A 14646-nucleotide genomic window follows, 5' to 3' on the forward strand; every position below is an offset into this window, starting at 1 on the left:
CTTCCGGAGGCCACATGTGCCGTCGGGGCCTGGACACCTGGACTGTCACGCCATCTGCTTCCTGCCCTTAGGAAAGGAGCCTGGCCTTCTGGACCCCATGCCTCTGGGCCACCCTGCAAGTCAGCACCCCTTGAGTGCCCCCTGGGTCTGGGTGTGCCAGCCACGTGCAGAGCCCAGGGCCCGTGCGTCACTGTGTGTTGGGGAGCACAGGGGCGTTAAATAAGGAGTTGCCATGTGATGGGGGCTCGTCCAAGAATTGCTGGAGGACCGCCAGGAGGAGGTGACGGGGACACAGGACGAGGGGGGGGGAAGGGTGTTCTGGATCTCAGGAGGCATGGAGGCCAGAGAGAAGTCTGGCCCATGGTCTAGGGGTAGCGAAGGCCCACATGGCTCGATTGGGGTTGTGGACGAGGTTACAGACATTGACAGGGGCTTGAGAGCCCCGTAAGGAGTTTGTACTTGTTCTAGAAGGCTCTGGGAAGCCATGGAGAGGCCCAAACGGGAGAACGACCACAGCCGATTGGCTCCTCGTCTCGAGAGCCACTGGCTTCCCAGCCTTCCTCACCTCCTGCTTGGCCCACAGCTCCTCTAGCCCTATGTCTGTCCCTCAGCTCAGCGCTCAGTCCCTCCAGGTGCTGCCCGTGGCTGTGGGAGCAGCTGCGCCGCTGAGCCTCTCGAGACCCAAATCTGCCTGTCCAGTCTGGAGTCTGTCTCAGCGCCCTCCCTGGCCACAGCTGCACTGTCTTTGTCCCCTCATTCTCCCAGCCGGGATCCTCTGAGGAGAAGCGTGTCTGCCCTACCCTCAGTGCTGCTACCGAACGCTTCTTTTTTTTTTTCTTTTAAGGTTTATTTATTTTGAGAGAGAGAGAGAGAGAGAGAGAGAGAGAGAGAGCGTGTGGGTGAGGGGCAGAGAGAGGGGGAGAAGGAGAGACCGAGGACCTCAGGCAGGCTGCACTGTCAGCACAGAGCCCGATGCAGGGTTCAAACTCACAAACTGTGAGATCATGACCTGAGCCGAAATCAAGAGTAAGACGCTTAACCCTGATACTGAAGACTTGCCATGGATGCCTCCACACTCCAGCTGTGGGGCTCACGATCAGCTCCGTTCTGACACTGTCTGCCTGGGGAGACTGTCACATCCCACAGGATGGGGGCTCAGTCCCACCAGACCGTCGTCCTCCGCCCCCACTGCCAGTCACAAGTCCGGGTTGTCACCTGTGCGTCTCGCCCCCTGGCTGTAGATCTGAGTGAGGTTCCCACGACCCCCTCTTCAGGTTCGATTAGTTTGCCAGAGCAGCTCGAAGAGCTCAGGGGAAAACAGATCGCTCACTGGATCGGTGGCCGGTGTGGGGGATACAACCCAGGAAGAGCCCCACGGAAGGGATGCGCAGGGCAGTGTGGGGAAGGGCCGGGGCTTCCATGCCGTCTCCAGGCGCCCCTCTCCCGACTCCTGCATGTGTTTACCAGCCGGGAAGCTCTCCGAAGCCCGTCCTTCGGGTGGGTTTTATTTTTATGGAGACTTCATTACGCAGGCACGATTGATTAAGTCATTGGCTGTTTGGAGGCTTAGGAGGGAGACTGAAAGTTCCAACTGTCTAATTACTTGGTTGGTCCCCCTGGCAACAGGGCTGCATCCTTAGGGGCTTGAAAAGTGACCTCATCGACATAAACTCGAGTGGATGAAAGGGGCTTTGAACGAAATCATGGAAGACGCCTTGTATTGTTCTCATCACTTAGGGCATTCCCAGAGTTTTAGGAGCTTTGTGCCAGATAGTTGGTTTTTGGTTTGGTTTTGTTTTGCTTTGTTTTAGTTTATTTTTGATTATTTTGAGAGAGAGCCTGCACGAGCTGGGGAGGGGCAGAGACGGAGGGAGACAGAGGAACCGAAGTGGGCTCTGCGCTGAGAGCAGAGAGCCCCACGCGGGGCTTGAACTCATGAACCGTGAGATCATGACGAGCTGAAGTGGGACGCTTAACCGACTGAGCCACCCGGGTGCCCCTGCCAGATAGCTGTTTACTGTAAATCACAGTATCACACGCAGCCCCCTCTGCTCTCTGCCGTCCCACGTGCCTTTTTTCTTCTTGCTGGAGAATTGGTTCCCAGTCTCTTTCCCGGCCTGGGGCAGGTGCCGTCTGTAGGCTCCCGTCGTGCCTCTGTTCCCCTGGCATCAGTGCCCATTACCTGGGGAATGTCCTCACTCTGTTCTCACCCCCTTTGGGACGGGGAGGGCATCTCCACTTCTCGATGTCCGGTGAGCAGATGAGGAAGTGGGTGGGAAGGGGGCTCGGCGCCCAGCCTCTCTGACCCGTAGTCCCAGGCACAAATGCTGGATTCGTCGTCAAGTTTTATTGGCACGCAGCCGCACTCACTCGCTCACACCAGGTCTGCAGCAGAGAGGAGTCGTAGCAGCAGAGACCACACGGCCTGCAAAGCCAAAAACATTTACTCCCTGCTCCTTCACACAGAAGGTTGGCCGTGCCTACTCCAGGAAGCACAGGGATGGCACATCGGTTAGGAGCCCAGACCCTGGCGCCAGTCTACTCTGCCACTCGCTTGCTGTGTGGCCTTGAGCGAGATGCTTAACCTGTCTGAGCCTTGCTTCTTCATCTGAGTGGAACGGTAGATAGCCCTGAGGGGTCCGTGTAAAATGCAGAGCGTGGCACCCGGAAAGTGTTGGTGCCGGTGACATCCCAGCCCTATCCCAGTCTCAGCAAGGCAGGCGCCGGGCCTGGCTCCCCGTGGGAACTCGGAATTTGTGACCTGGATTTACGGGGGCCTTCCTTCCTGGGGAGCAAGATGGGGGTAGGGAGCAGGCTTCCTACCCCGGGGCTCCCTCCGGCACACCCTGAGCACGCTTGCCCTGTGCTTGTCCCTGGGTATTCTGGCCCCTCGGCCCCTGGCTCCAGAGCCTCGGCGGGACATCCTGTAGCAGGTAGGAGGTCAGTCCTCGGCGCTAGGCCGGGTCCAGGAGCAGGGCAGACACGTTCGTGGCACGATTGACGCTCCCGAGTCCGGCTTGCTTTCCTGCACACTCCCGCGTGTAGACTCTGCCTTGAGAAAGCTTTTCTGGAGAAGACGGCCCAGTGAGGGGGCCTGTTCCCAGCTCTGCCACCTGATCATATTACTGCAGGGACGAAACCCCGGCTCTGCTGACCTCGATCGGCGGGAACCCAGCACAGCCTCCCGGCCAGCAGCCCTCTCCGTGGTCACCGCCACTTAAATTATCACGGCAGCCTGCTAAGCCCCCATCCCGCTTCCTGTCCCCCACCTCTCTTGGCCGTGTGCACACAGCCCCTGAATCCGCTGGCCGACGTGACGAGGGCAGATTGGCACTCTGGGTTGCTTTCTGGAGGCACCGCGCAGAGTCGCTCCTGTCTCTGCCATGGCTCACCCGGTGATGGCTGGATCAAGGGGTGACTTGAGAGGAAAGAGAGAGACAAGCCTAGCAGGCGGTTTCCTGGTGGACGCAGCCACTCCTTGTGTGTGTCGGCGGGGCGGGGACACCTAATCGCCACTGCTGGGTCCAGGCCCTGGACCTCTTTCCTTTGGCCGGGGGTGGGGGGGGTGGGGTGGGGGTGGGGAGGGAGGGGGGGAGAAGCTTTCTTCCAGGGCCACCCCCTACTACCGTGGAGCCGGCCAGGAGGCACGGTGTGCGTTCTCAGCTCCATCTGGGCACGTGCGACCCTGGGCAGTGAGGAAGCCAGAGCCCCACGTGGGCGGCCCGCTGAGCGCCACCCCACCCATGTCCTGGGGGCCCATCAGCCTAGTGAGAGGAGGGGAGAGTGGGCAAAGGGGGAAAGGGGCGCGCAAAGGCCAGGAGCTGGTCCACTGGTGAATGAGGGGTACGGGTCCTGCAGGGCCTCCCAAGAGCTGGGGTTTCTGAGTCTTTTAAATACACGGAAGAATATGATCCAGCTTTTTTTTTTTTTTTTTTTTTTTTTTTTTTTGATTTGTCAAATATTTACTGAACACCTCCCTCCTGTGTGCCAGGGACTGGCCTGTGGGACGGGCTGTCAGAAAAGACTGGCTCCACGGGCTGTGGTTGCCTCTGCCGTGATGGGACAGGTCGGGCCGCCCTCAGCCTGGGCTCCCTTGGCCACAGGTCCTCGTGGTTGCCTGCCGGGCGCCAGGTTGCAGGGGTGCCCGGGGCAGCTGGTCGGGTTGCCAGGCTGCTCGGTAAACAGAGGCCCTCCTTGGTATGCTTGCTGTTACCCTGGTGCGGCTGGCAGATTGGCCTTATCTCCCGCCCCAGGAGGGACATGGGTGACGGCACCGTGCCAGGGTCCCTTCCTGGGACCCACTTGCAGCCAGACCTGGGAGCCCCCTGTCTGGGGCGGCGCCTGACAGTACGATCTTCTTTCCCGCCTGTGGTCAGGAGGCTGGCCCCCGGCTCTGGAGGTGTGAGGCCGTCTGGCAGAACCCGGGCTGTGGCCCCAGGAGGCCTCCAGGACCTGGGTCCACGCTCAGAGTACACAGGGTGAGAACAAGAGAGCTGGTGAACACCCATAGGCCCTTCCTATCTGCGTCCACGCGTTGAAAAGGTTTTTCTTTTTCTACGGAGATAAAGTTCACATGATATAAAACAAACCACTTTAGGGATGCCTGGGTGGCTCAGTCAGTTAAGGGTCCGGGTCCGACTCTTGGTTTTGGCTCAGGTCGTGGTCTCAGGGTTCATGAGTTCAAGCCCCACATCAGGCTCTGTGCTAACAGCGTGGAGCCTGCTTGGGATTCTCTCTCTCCCTCTCTTTCTCTGCCCTCCCCGCCACTCGTGCATGTGCACGCTCTCTCTCTCTCTCAAAATAAGTAAAAAAAAAAAAAAAAAAAAAAAAAAAGTGTACAATTCAGGGGCATTTGGTACATTCGTAATTGTGTGACTACCACCTCTGTCTGGTTCCAAAACATTTCATCACCCCAAAAGGAAACCTTGAATCTATTAAGTGGTCACTCCCCAGGCTCCCTCCCCCGAGCCCCTGACAGCCACCAGTCTGCTTTCTGCCTCGGTGGATTAACTGATTCTGAATGTTTCATGTACACGGAATCACTTGTGTGTGACCTTTTGTGTCTGGCTTCTTTCACTCGGCATAACGTTTCTCAAGTTCATCCACGTTGTAGTGCGTGTCAGGACTTCATTTTTTTAAGTTTATTATTTTTAACGTTTATTATTGAGAGACAGAGAGACACAGAGCGTGAGCAGGGGAGGGGTAGAGAGAGGGGGAGACACAGAGTCCGAGGCAGGCTCCAGGCTCCGAGATGTCAGCACAGAGCCCGATGCGGGGCTCGAACTCACAAACCGCGAGATCATGACCTGAGCCGAAGTCGGTCGCTCAACCAACTGAGCCACCCAGGCGCCCCTATTTATTATTTTTAGTACTCTCTACACTCAACGTGGGGCTCGAACCCACGACCCCCAGATCAAGAGTTGCTCTCCTGACTGAGCCAGCCAGGCGCCCCAGGACTTCATTCCTTTTTATGGAAGAATAACAGTTCATCCCGTGGACCTGCCACGTTTTGTGTGTCCCTCTGTCAGTGGACGGACATCTGAATTGCTTCTACTTTCGGGTTCTTGCAAATCGTCCCACTTTGAATATTTGCATGCAGGTATTTATCTGACTGCTTCTTTCAGTTCTTTTGCGTACATCCCCAAGAGTGGGGTTGCTGAGTCAAATGGTAATTTGATGTTTAACATTTGAAAGAAGAACCACCAGACCCCGTTCCCTGGCAGCTGAGTTGTTTCATAGTTTCATGCCCCCACATACCTCCCAGGGTGTGAGGGTTCCAATTTTTCCACATCCTTGCCAACACTTGTAATTTTCCCCTATCTGTTTAAAGTTCTAGCCGTCCTAGTGGGTGTGAAGCGGTGTCTCCCTGTGGTTTGATTTGCATGCGCTTGTTAGCCAGTCCTATATCTTCTTCGGAGAAAGGTCTGTTCAGGTTCTTTGCCCATTTTTGAATTGGGTTGTTTACCTTTTCGCTGAATGAATTCTTTATATGTTCTGGACACTGAGTTCTTCTCAGGTATATGATTTGTGCATCGTTTCTCCCGTTCTCCAGGTCATCTTCACTTTTTTAATTTCTCTTCATGCTTATTTATTTTTGAGAGAGAGAGAGAGTGCGAGCGATGGGGCGGTGGGGGGGGGGGGGGGGTTGCGCAGAAAGAGAGGGAGACACAGAATCCGAGGCAGGCTCCAGGCTGCGAGCTGTCAGCCCAGAGCCCGACGCAGGGCATGAACTCACAGACTGTGAGATCACGACCCAAGCCCAAGTCAGACGCTTAACTGACAGCCACCCGGACGCCCCTTCACTTTCTTGATAGTGTCCTATGATGCACAAAAGTTTTCAATTCTCATGAAGTTCAGTGTATCTAGTTTTCCTCTTGATACTCTTGCTTTTGATGTCACCTTGAGGAATCTTTTTGCCAAATCCAAGTTCAGGAAGAATTTACCCCTCTGTTTCCTTCCAGGAGTTTTACAGTTTTTAGCTCTTGTACTCAGTCAAGTCAGGCTTCATATGTGGTGTGAGGTAGGGATCCAGCTTCATTCTGTTGCGCATGAACATCCACCTGTCCCTGTACCATTTGCTGAGGAGACCATCTTCCCCCCCATTGAGTGCTCTTTGCACCCTTGTTGAAAGACGGGGATGCCTGGCTCTCTCAGTCGGAAGAGCATGTGACTCTTAAACACGGGGTCATGAGTTTGAGCCCCACGTTGGGTATAGAGATTGCTAAGAAAAATGAAAGAAGTCAGTTGATTATAAACATAAGGTTTTAATTTGACTCCGATTCTATTGCGTTGGTCTCTCCTTTGCCAGTACTATTCCATGTTGATCACGGTACCTTCAAAGTAGGTGTGAGATTGGGGAGGGTGAGTCTTTCCACTTTGCTCTTTTTCAAGATGGTTTTGGCTTTCTGGGGTGACGGGGACATTTGGCCACATTGGTACTCGGGCTGCTCTCTGTACGTGTGGTTTGTAGTTGTCTATTTGATGAGCTACTCTAAGGCAAGTTGCAGACGTGACAAGAATTCACTTAGTACTTCCGTTTCTTAGAAGAATGAGGGCATTATTCTGCGGACCCACATGCTGTCGTCACACGTTTGTCATCTAACCTTGTCACACCCGCGGTCTACACTCAGTTTCCCAATGGTCCCTAACAGCTTGTGAAAAGGTTTCGTTAGTCTCCAGTTGGGGCACTGGTGGCATTGGGGTCACATGTTTTTGGTGACCCTCGCTCTGGAAAGGCTCCCCAAAATTCGCCTCTTTCCTGGCATTGCCGCTTTGAGGAGGAGAGCAGGCGTGCTGTCTCGCCGACTACCCCACGGTCTGGAGCCGTCGCAAGAGGACCAGGGTGGACACTTGTGCCAAGAATGCGACACAGATGCCGTGTCTGTCCCGCCGCACCACACCAGGGCCTCCCGGGCGTGTCGGTTCGGCCTGTTTCTGGTGACGCAAAGTTTCACCGTTTGAGGGCGAAGGAACGAGCGGTAACAGTAATTAGTGGCGGCTCGTGGATGCCGTGCTCGCCGTGTGCCGGGCCCTGTGCCTGCCCCACCGTCAGCCCCATTTGGCAGATGAGAAGACCGAGGCTCAGAGAGGCTAAGTGACCTGCACGAATCACACACCGAGTGGTGCGTGTGGGACACGAACCCGGGCCGTCCGGCTCCCGGGACCCCGCTTAGACTCACTGCGCCGCCCGAATCCAAGAGGGAAGGGCTCAGGCTCAAGCAGAGGCGCCCCCGGGCATTCTGGCTTGGCTCCCACCCGCCCCTGCCAGCTGGGAGAACCGGTGATCTCCCCGTGTGACGGGGGCATTGGTGAATCAATGCCAGACTCGCTCAGCTGGGTTCCCGTAGCCCCCCCGACCCTGCCAGAGTGGCCCTGCTCTCGGCCCTCTTCCCACCTCAGCGCCCATTGGGTGAGCGGGGGCCTGGGCACCAGGAGGCGCTCTGTGAGGGAAGGTCCTGGCAGAGGTGCCCCCGGGCCCCGGTGTCTTGCTCGGCCCCACGGCGCCTGGCCACCCCCCACCCCCACCCTCGGCCTCGGTCGCTCTGTGGACAGCTGTCCTCTCCCCTCGACATGCTTTGTCCTGTGTCACTGCTGCCCGATCGGCCGTCCCCTCTTCCTCAGTGTGGGCTGGGCAGACGGGGCACACACGGCAGTGGGCCCGGGGCGGGTTTTATGGAGCCTCAGAAGAACCTGGGGGCTGTGAGGAGCGGGGTGGCGGTGGCGGGGACATGACTCGAACAAACTTAGCCCACGGGGAGCCTTGCTCGGCCGGCTCCGGGACCCTTTGGCTCATGCTCCCTTCTGTCCTCTTGCAGACGAAGATGTGTGTGTGTTTAAGTGCTCGGTGTCCCGAGAGACAGAGTGCAGCCGCGTGGGCAAGCAGTCCTTCATAATCACCCTGGGCTGCAACAGCGTCCTCATCCAGTTCGCCACTCCCAATGGTACGTGTCCCTTCCGTCCTGGCGGCACACGGCCGGTGATCCGTCAGCCGTGGCTGGCGGGGGACCTGGAGCCCTGTTCGGTCACGGCCCATCCGTCTGTCCCAGGGAGCCAGCAGAAATTAATTATTCCCATGCGGAGATACGTTCGTGGGAAGAGGACATTCTCTCTGCCTGGAACGCTCCTCCCCAGACCTTCCCTTGCCGAATCATTTGGGTCCTCCTGGGCTCAGCTCTTACCTCCCTTCCTGCAAGAGGCCTGTCCTGACCACCTGGCCTGGGTGCACCCCAGGTCTCCTAGTGGAGCCTGGGGGCGAGTCTGGGGGCAGCGGAGGATGGGAGCGAGACGGAAGCTGAGGCAGCCAGAGCTCTGTTCCGAGCGCGTAGAGAAGCCACGGGAGGGTTCTGTGCGGACCCTGCTCCGGGATCCAAGTGGATGCAGGCGGTTTCCGGTTCCCGAGGAGGGTTTTTAGAGCCCCAGGCGACTGCTGGTGGCTCAGGTGGAGGTCAGCAGCCGAGGTGGTGGGGCGCCTGGGGCTGGAGACCGCTTACTGGTGCAGCAGCCAGGCCTGGTCACCGCAGGTGATGTCGGTGATCCTGGTGGCCGGGCTGGGAGAGTCGAGGTGGAGAAGCTGCCCGCCCTCTGCCGCCAGCCCCCCACCCCACCCCACCCCCGCAGCAGTCCCGGTGCCCCGGGTGGAAGAGGAAGCCGGATGGGGTGGAAGGAGCCAGGTGACTGACCCCCTCCACCGCAGGAGGCAGTCTTACGCCCCATTTCTTTCTTTACTTACGTAAATCACCCTCACCCGAAGTTGGTGTTTAAAACACCACCCCAGGGGTGAGCAGTGGGAGCTGGTGTCAATCTAGTCTTTTCCGACTCCATGAATATTTATAGTTGGCTTTTTTCCCTTTAAATTCCACCAGTTTTTTAAATGGAGGTAAAGTACACATAACAGACATTTAACGTCTTAACCCTTTCTGGGCGTAGAGCCCGGGGGCACCGCGCGAGCTCCCACCGTTGTCGCCCCCATCCGCCTCCAGGACTTTTTCAGCTTCCCAAACTGCAGATTTTAATTTTTTAAGAGCTTGCCTTAGAAATCTCTACTTTTAAGGCACTGGGTTAAAATACGCATGACAAAATTTACCCTCTTAACCATTTTTACGTGTATAGTTCAGGTTGTTAAATACATTTACTGCTGGGTAGCCGCCCACACCCTCCCAGTCGGCCCCACACAGACCCTGTAGGGGTGCTTGCGGTTCCTGGGCTCGGGCCAGTCTGTGAGGTTTGACCCTGGCTCAGCGGGCACGTGTCCTCCCGAGGCTTCGGCCAGGCTCGTCGGCCCCACCGGCCGCGCGGAGCACACACACACGCTCCCCGCCCCCGACTGCAAAATCCCGGCCTCATGCCGGCCACCAAGAGGCAGGGTTTGGCTGCCCTTCTTCGTGAATTTCAGCACTGGTTTGGGGACAAAGAGATCACCAAGCACGCATGCTCAAACTAGGAGAGTCGGGGTGTGCACGTAGATGGAACCCCACCCCCGAGATGCCCACCGATGACCTGGCCTCCCCCTTCCAGACTTCTGTTCCTTCTATAACATCCTGAAAACCTGTCGGGGCCACACCCTGGAGCGGTCGGTGTTCAGCGAGCGCACAGAGGAGTCCTCCGCCGTGCAGTATTTCCAGGTGGGTACGCGTCACCCCCGACCAGGCTGCCGCCACCGGGTGGGCAGCAAAGGGCAGGCCCACCTGGGTGCTCGTCCTGGCTCTGCCCCTTACTAGCCACGTAGCCTCGGGCAGGTTTCCTTCGCCTGCTGGGCCTCAGTTTCCTCATCTGTGAAACGGAGATGCCAGGGTCTGCCTAGGAGGGTTGCTGGAGGAATTGAGTGCAGGTGAAGCTCAGGTTCACAGGCGTTTTGAGTAACAGTAGCACAGTTATCACGGACCGAACAGGCATTGGTCTGAGCGCTTTTACACCTGCAGATGCATTGAGCCTCCCAACAACCCTAGGAGGTAAGTACTATTATTGTCCCCATTTTACAGATGAGAAAACTGAGGCTCAGAGAGGTTAAGTGACTTGCTCCAAGTCACACAGCTATTATGCAACAGAGCCAAGATGGGAAGCCAGGTCTGCCTGATGCCAAAGCCTGTGCCCCTGCCCAGGTGCCACGCTGCCTCCCGATCGCCCGTTGTCTTACAGAGAGACCCCGCAGCACCTCACCCGCCTGGCGCTCTGAGTTCTAGGGTTCTGTCTGTTCTACGCCTCTGCTTCGTTGGGGACCCTAAGATGGGGCAGGTGGCCCCCAATCCCAGAACCCCTCCTGTGGCAAATCTTGACTTCTCCTGGGTGGCTCCCAGGTCCGGGCAGCACCCGGCTGCACACGTTGGCCACGGTGATGGTGGCGGTGACCCTCCTGGGGGCTGCCTGAGGCTTCCCACTCCCTTTCCCGGAGCGGCCGGCAGCTGCCAGCGGGGTCTGGGTCGGTAGAGGGGGTGCAGCCTCCCAAGGGAGGTTTGCGCCCACGGTGGGCCCTCCTGTGTCGCAGGGCCAGCCAGGGCCACGGTCGTCTGTGCCGCCGCGTGCCCTGTGCCATTGGCGTGTCTCTGTTCCAGTTTTACGGCTACCTGTCCCAGCAGCAGAACATGATGCAGGACTACGTGCGGACAGGCACCTACCAGCGCGCCATCCTGCAGAACCACACGGACTTCAAGGACAAGGTGAGCGGGCCTGGCCGGGGGAGCGGCTGCTTTCCTCCCCCCTCCCCTGGGCCCCTCCGCCCAGGCCCCAGGTCCCCCGCGCTCTGTCGGTTGTCTCCAGTTGTGTTTTTCTTTGCTCGTTGATTTCATCTTTAATTTTTTCGGATTACAAGAGCAGAGTCTACTTTTTGTGAAAACCCAGTAGGCGCAAAAAAAAAGCCTCTGTCATTCACCTCCAGAGCCAACAGTAAGGGTTTTTTCCAGATTTCCCCCTATGCGTGCATCGGCGTATATAATCTAGAATTGATTAACTAACGGGTTTACAAAATAGGATCTCATTCTGTGTACTCCTCCTGCAGAAAACCTTTCCCCCCCATAACGAGAGGTCTTGGGACAGGCCAGTAAGTCACGCGGATGTACTGTCACTTGTCTGGTTATTTTCTTAGTCGCTTTTAAAATCTTTTTACTGTTACGTAGTAGCATAGACTCGTGACTAAAAAGAAAGAGGGGCTCCTGGCTGCACTTAGGGAGTGCTCATCCCCAGAGAAGCTATAGGCGTGCCTGGAGTCGTCCACGCTGCCTGCGTAGACTGATCGTTGCCCAAACCCTGATCGTTGCCCAAACCGGTCCTTTCTGAATCCGTCCTGAGGGCGTGTAATGGTCTTAACATCCTAGCAGTCTTCAGAAATCCTGCTCTGCCGCCTTCGGACTCCAGCTAGGGGCGCCCACGTGCTCCAGCCCCGGGGGCGGCCGGCCTGTGTTGCTGGGATGCGGGCCGAAGGGCACGGAGCACACTCGGCCGGGAGGGTCCTGCGGGGAGCGAGCGCCGGGGGACGTGCACGTCCGTTAGGATCACCCTCGCTTCACTAGCGTCCGCTTCTCACCGCCCCCTTCCTCCTCCAGATCGTTCTGGACGTGGGCTGTGGCTCTGGCATCCTCTCGTTTTTCGCCGCCCAGGCCGGGGCGAGGAAGATCTACGCGGTGGAGGCCAGCACCATGGCCCAGCACGCAGAGGTGAGCGGCCCACGGGGACCCCAGCTTGTCCTCGAGCTCTGTTCCGGCCTGGGGAAGCTGGCCCCGCTGGGAGACCTGACCCCCACATCCGGGGAGCCCGGGCGCAGCGCTTCTCTGTTCTGGTCTCTTGTCTCCCGGAACCACGGGTCAACGGGCTTGCCGGACGGGAGGTGGTGTGTGCCCTCCGTGACGGGGTCGGAGCCAGCTCGGAGCTCTTCAGAGGGGGGACGGCCCCTTGCCCCCGAGGGGCAGCTTGTGCGGTCACACGGACCAGGGTGGGATCGCGGCCCCGCCCCGAGCCCCACTCCCCGCCTCTGTGGAGTGTGGGTAACAGCAAGCTTTCCTTTCGTTTATGCTGTCGTTTCCTCGTTTCGTTTTCCGTGCGTTGAAACCTTCGTTCACGAGGCTCAGGACCGAAACGCTGCGAAGGGTTAACTGCGAGGCTACCTCCCTCCCCCACCCCGCCTCCCAACTGCCTGGCCCCCCACTCTGGAACGAGGGAGACCTGTGGCAGGGGGGGGGCTCTCAGGGCCGCCCCGGGGCTCCGAAAGCCGGCCTGCGTCCTCTGACCGCACGCTGCCACGTTGCCGTGCTCCGGCCCCCCGTGCCGCGTGCCTGGGACTGTCCGTGTCCCCACGTAAAGAGCTCCCTCACCCTCTCGAGTGGCTGCCAGGCATCCCTTCGCCCCGGGGACCGTTGTCCGTTTAGATGCAGCTGGGCTGTCATCGACCTTTGGGCCGCTTCGGTCTTTGCAGCGCAAACACGTGCTCTGCTGAACCCCCCACGCTCTGTCCCCTCTCGTGTGCGGTGACGTGTGTAGGACACGTTCTTAGCACTGGAGTCCCCGGGTTGGAGGGTGTGTCCGAGTTTAGCTTTGGTGGCTGTAGCAAAGCCTCCTCGTCCTGCCTACTCCCATCAGCTGTTGTCCTCGAAGGGTGGAGGTGACATCGGGGGACCAGGGAGCCGCGGCAGGAAAGGCCCCGAGAGAGGGCTGAGGTTGCCGTGAGCTACTCGTGGGCCGTGGCTGGCAGTGGCTGTGGCTGGAATGCTGACGAGAGAGGCGGGGGTTTGGTGGCCGTGCGTGGGTGGAAGCCTGCCCCCGAGAGGAAGGGTCTGGTGACGACTCATGGTGTGGCTGGGTGCGGGGACCCCCATGACGCCTCTGGGCCCCCCGCCCCCCCACGCGCCCGCAGGTCTTGGTGAAGAGTAACAACCTCACTGAGCGCATCGTGGTCATCCCCGGGAAGGTGGAGGAAGTCTCGCTCCCCGAGCAGGTGGACATCATCATCTCGGAGCCCATGGGCTACATGCTCTTCAACGAGCGCATGCTCGAGAGCTACCTCCACGCCAAGAAATACCTGAGGCCGGGGGGTGAGTGTCCTTGCCGGCGCAGGTGGCTGCCACAGGGGGTCCCGCCGCAGGGCCCCTGGCTGCTGCTCAGTTGGTACCATTGTGATTCTGTGCCCTGCCTGCTTGCCTTGGCAGCCTGGGGTGCCGGGGGCATCCGGGCCTTTACCCCCAGTCCCTTGCCCACCCCCCCCGGCCAGACCTCCGCCTGCCCTGCCCCCGGACAGCCTCCCGGCCGCCTCTGCTGTCTTAGGTCCTGTGTCGCGGGGACAGTATCTAGCTGGGAGTGGGGGTTGTGGCAGGTGCAGAAGGTACTCTGTGCTGGGCACCTTCCCGAGGAGCCAGCCTTCCGTCTTCGTTCCTGGCGCCACAGACCTCATCCTGGCGTGACAGGCCCCTGAGCTCCGCCGAGCCAGGGAGACGAAGGAGGGAGTTCGTGTGTGTGAGAGAGTGGGCTGGGGGTTCTCGAGCGTCAGAGAGCCGCTGTCTGGCCTGCCCTTCTGTGGCCTCCTGTCTGTGTCGCTGTGCCTGCCTGTCCGCACACCTGGGTCGCAGGCTGTTCATACTTACGCATGTCCCTGGGGTTTATGTGCACGGCCTGGAACGTCTACTGGTATTTCTGTTTCCGTTCATGGTTTGTGTGTGTGTTTTGAGTATCTCTGTGCAAGCAAGGGGTTGTGTGCACGTGTGGGTGTGTGTGGCACAGGGGGACCCTGGCCAGGGCAGCAGCCGTGGGACAGAACACGGGAAGCTGGTGGACTGGCAGGCCTCGTGGGGGCCAGGGGATGGGTGGTTCTGTGGGGGAAACACCTGCTTTTGGTCCTCTGGCCTCCCTGGGTCTGGGCTGCAGGGACTGGCCTCAGGCTGTACTCCCGCCGCTGGGGGCTGTGTTACGGGTGCGCGTGTGGGAAGCCAGGCTGCCTGCGGGGGCGGGGGGGGGGGGGGGGGGAGGTGCTGGTGACCTGGACCCCCTCTCCTCCCTTCCCGTCCTGTAGGATAGACTGAGCTAGCGGGGGGTGGTGCCTCAGCGGAATGGGCTCCTCCTCATGGGGCACGAGCACAGAGGGGCGTCAGGCTCCGGCGGGCAGCCCGCCCGTGACGAGGCTGCGGGCCGGGCCGGCCGCACTGCCCTCCTGCCCCCAGCCTGCGTGTC

The 14646-nt window shown here is 59.0% G+C and overlaps 1 protein-coding gene across 3 annotated transcripts in view; it reads left to right on the forward strand.

Annotated features, from left to right (window-relative positions):
* CARM1 (coactivator associated arginine methyltransferase 1) overlaps window positions 1–14646 on the forward strand; it is a 39357-nt gene that overhangs the window by 16273 nt on the left and 8438 nt on the right. For all 3 annotated transcript variants that reach the window (XM_047846834.1, XM_047846841.1, XM_047846850.1), the window contains exons 2-6: window positions 8316–8441; window positions 10015–10121; window positions 11049–11153; window positions 12036–12146; window positions 13340–13517. In XM_047846834.1, coding sequence (XP_047702790.1) covers window positions 8316–8441; window positions 10015–10121; window positions 11049–11153; window positions 12036–12146; window positions 13340–13517 — 627 coding nt within the window. The remainder of the gene's footprint in view (window positions 1–8315; window positions 8442–10014; window positions 10122–11048; window positions 11154–12035; window positions 12147–13339; window positions 13518–14646) is intronic.

The sequence above is a fragment of the Prionailurus viverrinus genome, chromosome A2 (genome assembly GCF_022837055.1).
Source record: "Prionailurus viverrinus isolate Anna chromosome A2, UM_Priviv_1.0, whole genome shotgun sequence".
NCBI classification, from domain to species: Eukaryota; Metazoa; Chordata; class Mammalia; order Carnivora; family Felidae; genus Prionailurus; species Prionailurus viverrinus.